A 6000-nucleotide genomic window follows, 5' to 3' on the forward strand; every position below is an offset into this window, starting at 1 on the left:
GCATTTACATACATACAGGCATAAAACTCATATACAAAAAATAAAAATAATAAACATTTATTTTCATTTTATTTATTATTTATTTATTTAGGTCCTTTTGAGACAGGGCCTCCCTATAACCCCAGCTGTCTGGAACTCACTATGTAGACCAGGCTGGCCTCAAACTCATAGAGATCCGCCTGCCTCTACCTCCTGAGTCTTAGGACTAAAGGTGTGTGCCACCACACCCATCTTAAATATAAAAATATTTATATAAAGTAAAAATAATTGTAAAAATATAATAAATGTTGAAAAGCAGACAAAAATTTTTTGAAATGACAAAGAATTGGATCAGGTTTTTTCTGAGTCCTTTAATAGAATCTGCCAGGTAGTCGATTCAAGCTATTGTTTTGCGCTGTGTGTGGCTTAGGAGGTCAGAGGTCAGTTGCCCACTTCCTGGCTACATTGACAAGTTTTCCTTCTTAATATACCAGATACTGCTTCTGGCTGCACTGAGCTTTGTGGACTCTGGGCTGCCCAGGTTTTCACTTGCTCCAGAGAGCACCTCCCTCCATTTTGTGTGTCCAAGAGTTGCTAATTTCAAAACTAGGGGTGTCCCTCCGGTGCACTGAGATTTCACTGGAAAGTGAAAACTGAAAGATCATGTCATTCTACCTTGACAGTCAGTGTATTTAGAACCGTAGCAGCTTTAAAGCATCTTGAGAGGGGGAAGAGGCCATAAAAATTGAGCAAGGCTGGGTGGGGGAGGGCAAGATTGCTCAGCAGTTAGGCACACTTACTGCATGGCATCTCACAACTGCCTGATGCCTGCTTCTGGGCTCCAAGGTCTCAACTGCCTGATGCCTGCTTCTGGGCTCCAAGGTCTCCTGCACACATGTGGTACAGCCTATCTAGAGATCAGCTCTCCCTCATCCAGCAGTAATTAACTGTCAAGCTAAGGTTGGGGCCTCCTGCCCATTTCCCTAGTTCTTTGCTGAGTTTTTGTCTGATTGAGTTTGCATGGGTCTTGTACATGCTGTCACTATTGTTGTAAGTTCATATGAGCAAGTTCCCAGGGACCTGGAAGACTGTTTCCTTATGATCATGCACCAACCCTGGCTCTTACAATCTTTCTGCCCCCACCATGGTCCCTGAGCCCTGGGTGGGTGAGGTTTGATATAGGAGTCCTATCCAGGGACACACACGTACTCTGCAGTCTCTTAATCTCTACACTTTGACCAGTTGTGGCCTTCTGTATGCATTGCCCTCTGTTGCATGAGAAAGCTGCACTGCTAAGTGTTGAGAGATGCATGAGTATTCTCTCTACCCCCTGTTCCACTGTTACATGAACCTTAGGTATAGAGGTTCCACTGTAGATGTGTCACGTAGGACTGAACATCTCTCAGATATATATTTACTGTGTATGTGTGACCAGTTGTGGAACTCTGTAATAGTCTCCCATCTGTTGCAAAAAGAAACTTCTTTGATAAGTGGTGAATGATGTACTTGTCAGTAATCCATATTTAGCATACAGTAAGGAATTACATTTATCTAGGGATGTGACAGAGGTAGGGTTTTCTCTAGGATCTATGACCTCTCCAGCCATGTATCTTTGGCTATGTTTACAGTGCCACCGTTGAGCTTGTTCCCCGTAGCCCGGCCCTGGGTGGCCTGGAACTCACTATGTAGACCAGGCTGTCCTCAAACGCACAAAGATCCACTTGCCTCTTGCCTCCCAGAGTGCTGGGACTAAAGGCGTGCGCCCCCACTCCCGGCAGGCCATTGAGAGGACTTTTAAGTCCAATTAGCTGTTGATCACCCCCAAGATATAGTGTCAGTGCTGCACTACTGTACTTTTTGTGCTGGTCATTGTTGTGATTATTAGACTTTAAAGCTGGAGTTGGACCACTGATTATCTCCCTCAACAACTACCATAGTATTCTTTAGAACTATGTAAGCTTGTCTTGAAGACAATTTTATGAGAGTTTAAAAAAGAAAAACATCCTAGGGCAGGAAAGCAGCTTCCCAGAGGAGAATGGAGGAGAGAAGGACAAAAACAAATACCATGGCATTTTAGTTAAGGTGGCATAGAGGTCAGCCATATGTTGGTAGGCAACCACATAATGGGAAGCAAGGGACTAGGGAATCTGTAAGAGAAAGAATAAAGCCCAAAATGTTAGGGAAAGCATTCTTATTACAGAGATTTGGAATCATGATTTTTCTCAATCATCTGATGCTATAAGAATATGTGCCAACATAATATGTTCTTGTCACTGAAAGTTCAATAGTAAAGAACAGTAACCACCTATTTCAAATATAGAAGACAAATAATGATTCACTCCATGAACTCCATTTTGTGAAATGATCTTAAGATAGAATTTTTTGGGTATTGTTTTTTTGTTTTTTTGTTTGTTTGTTTTTTGAGATAGGGTCTCACTATGTAGGCCTGGCTGACCTGAAACTCCCTTTGTAGACCTTGAACTCATACACATCTGCCTGTCTCTGCCTCTGGGATTAAAAGCATGTGCCACCACATCAGGCTTTAAAATAGGACTTTTAGTAAACTAAGTAGCCTTAATTTTAAAGTCAGATGACATTTTTATTTTTTTTCCTTTTTAATATATATAAGATATTTTTAAGATTTCATACGTGAAAATTGTATTTGCATCATTACCACCCCCCCAGTTCCTCCTCCTATTCCTCCCATGCCCCCCCACTCTTCTCGATTTCTTGTTACATACACACACGCGCACACCCACACACACATTTATATATGCATGCACTGAGTCCGTTTACTTGGTGCTCCTTTGTAATGTTTAGGGCTGACCACTTGGGATTAGATAATTTATCAGGGAGTTAGTCCCTGGAGAAAACTGATTCTTCCTCCCTCAGTATCTATTGACTGCCTGTAGTACTTCTTGAGATAGAACCCCATGTCCCCATCCTCACTGGCATGTCACTTGGTTTTGTCATGATGCAGATCTTGTTGGGCTACCATACTGTGGATATTTCATTGGTGGAGCTTCCCTATCTAGAATGTATTTTCTAGCAGCAGTCATCTTGTTCCTCTGGCTTTTATAGTCTTTCTGCCCTTCTTCTGTGATATTTCCTGAGCCTTAGGTGTAGAGGCTGCATTGTAGATGTATCAGTTAAGCCTAGCACACCATAGTCACTTACTCTGTATTTTTACTAGTTGTGGAACTTTGTAATAATCTCTCTCTGTTGCAAAAAGATGTTTCTTTGATGAGTGATGAGAGGTATACTTGACTGTGAATATAAGTATATGTATTTAGAATATAGTAGGAAATTATGTTGGGGGCTGGAGAGGTGGTTGAGTGGTTAAGAGCAATGGCTATGGGGCTGGAAGAATGGCTCAGCGCTTAAGAGCACTAGCTGCTCTTGCAGAGGACCTGGGTTCAGTTCCAAGCACTCACATGGCAGCTAACAACCAACTGTTGCCCTCTTCTGACCTCCACTGGGCATTGCATGACATGAGTACATTTACACATATGCAGGCAGTATACTCATACACATTAAAACAAACAAAAAAAGAGTACCATCTGTTTTTCCAGAGGACCTGGGTTTAGTTCCTAGCACCTTCATGACAGCCAACAAACCTCCCAAAACTCCAGTTCCAGGGGATCCAACGCCCTCTCCTGGTCTCCTTGGGCATTGTACACATGGGTGCATTTACATTCATGCAGGCAAAACACTCACACACATAAACCAAAGTGAATTATTTTTAAAAAGAAGAAATTATGTTGGTTTATAAAAGTGACCATAGTAGGTTTTCCTCTAGGGTCTGTGACCTCTCTAACCACGTATACTTTGCTATGTTTATAGTACCATTTTCTCTATAAAGGTGGGCCTTAAGTCCAATTTAACAGCCATTGATTACTCCCAATATAAAAGTGCCACTATTGCATCAATAGAGATAGTTTGCTGGGCTGGTCATTAATGTGGCTCATAGACTTTATAGCCAGGTAAGGCCATTGATTGTTTTTCTCCCTTTGCAGGCTTTGCGTAGTATCTTCTCGTACTATGAGAGCTAGTCTTTAGGGAGTAGGCTTTCAGGTCAGTTCCAACTCAGTTGTTCTAAGTCCTGTGTCTGAAGTATGTTCTGTCTTCAGCAATAAGGTCTTAACTCTCAAGTTCTGGGGGGCAGCTAAGACCTGTGGCAATAGCCTATATTATTTTGGGAGTCTCCTGGCCTACCCTGACAACCAAGTGGAAGGGAGGTTTCCTTTGCTGTAATTTTTATTATACAGCCTTCAGCTATGCACATAATCACATATATGTTATATGTGTATTTTCAGTGGACTTATGAAATAATACATTTCACTGTGGTTCACAACACTTAAGATGGTTCACATCTCTCCTTCCTCACTCTTCCCCGTGTACAGGCTTCTCTTCTCCCTCCCCAGTTAAAGAACCCACCATCTTCCCCATTTCCTGCTTGATACCACCTGTGCCCTACTTTTCCCCTCTTTCGAGCTCCTTCTTCCCCAGGTGATAATTTTAGATCTTCAGAAGTACCAGAAGAACATGAGTTTATTGGGAACTATTCAGATTTCAAAATAACGAATATTCGCTTAGTAATTTTTATTTTACTATGTGGGCATTAAATCTGTCCGGTATTATTATTTTGGTTATTTACTTCATTCAGGTTGCAAAAGACTTCCTAGGTGTAATGGTGCACACCTTTAATCTCAGCAGGTAGAATTCTTGAGTTTGAGGCCAGCCTGATTACATAGCAAGTTCTATACCAGCCAGGGCTACATAGTGAGACCCTGTCTGAAAAAAACAAATTAGATGACTATATTTTGAAAAAGAGTTAAAGTTCCTTAAGACTTGATATATCCTCTCCACATTTATTTTTAATATAGCATACTTACAGAAGAGTGTACAACTTGGAGGTGGTTACTGAGTCAGCATTAACCATATAGTAACTGTTGGGTGTCATTTTACAGGAGACTTTGCAGCAGCTGATTATGATGTCATTGCCAAATGTCTTAATCATTGGTAAAAATCCCTTTTCTGGTAAGTATGAAGTTAGTATCATGTGATAATAATGTCTTTGTGTAACACTAATAATGTTTACCAAGAGCTTGACTATGTATATTACCTCACTAGGTTTTCCGTAAGTCTTTAGGAAAAGTTGGAGGTGATATTCTTAAATAGAAAAGAAGCCTAGAACATTTTTAAAATTTTTAAAAATTTATTTTATAACCACATAATTAGTAGAAGCATTTCATTACAACTGTATTGACATAGTCAATAACAGTTTCCAGAGCAAACATGCATCTCTTTCAAAATTGGCTGTAAATTTTTAGGTTCACAGCTGAATTAATACAGTTATACAATACTGAACTCAGTATAAATGGTTCTTCCATCTCCTGGTGTCTTCCTCAATCTCTCTCTTTAACAATTTAAAATTTTCATTATAGAGATCTTTGGTCGTTTTGGTCAGATTTATTCAAAGATTTTTTTGGTCTTTTTTGAGACAGGATCTTCCTGTAACCCCAGCTGTCCTGGAACTCACTGTGTAGACCAGGCTGGCCTTGAACTCACAGAGATCCGCCTGTCTCTGCCACCCGAGTTCTGGGATTAAAGGCATGTGCCACCACACCCAGCTGACAAGCTAATTTTTATTGCAAGTAACCCTTAGATGTTTGTACATGCATCTCTAGTCTCTATATATCTGATTATTACTAGCCATAATCAGTTACTTTCTGAGATCCCTAGAATATTTTTAAATTGGTGCGAGCATACACACTCAAGACTAAATCTAAAGTTGTTTCTCCTATATCAAACTGATACTTTTTGGTGATGGCTATGGTTTTTATTATTTTATAAGCAAGTATAAAAGATGATGCTTTGCCGGGTGTGGTGGCGCATGCCTTTAATCCCAGTACTTGGGAGGCAGAGGCAGGCGGATCTTTGTGAGTTCAAGGCCAGCCTGGTCTCCATAGTGAGTTCCAGGACAGCTGGGACTACAAGGAGACCCTGTCTCAAAAAGAC

At 40.7% G+C, this 6000-nt stretch overlaps 1 protein-coding gene across 2 annotated transcripts in view; it reads left to right on the plus strand.

The window, feature by feature from the left end:
* Ccdc88a (coiled-coil domain containing 88A) overlaps positions 1–6000 on the plus strand; it is a 185010-nt gene that overhangs the window by 61947 nt on the left and 117063 nt on the right. For both annotated transcript variants that reach the window (XM_008823003.3, XM_029558654.1), the window contains exon 4: positions 4950–5019. In XM_008823003.3, coding sequence (XP_008821225.1) covers positions 4950–5019 — 70 coding nt within the window. The remainder of the gene's footprint in view (positions 1–4949; positions 5020–6000) is intronic.

This window comes from Nannospalax galili, unplaced genomic scaffold, assembly GCF_000622305.1.
Source record: "Nannospalax galili isolate Female #2095 unplaced genomic scaffold, S.galili_v1.0 scaffold286, whole genome shotgun sequence".
In the NCBI taxonomy this organism is placed as follows: Eukaryota; Metazoa; Chordata; class Mammalia; order Rodentia; family Spalacidae; genus Nannospalax; species Nannospalax galili.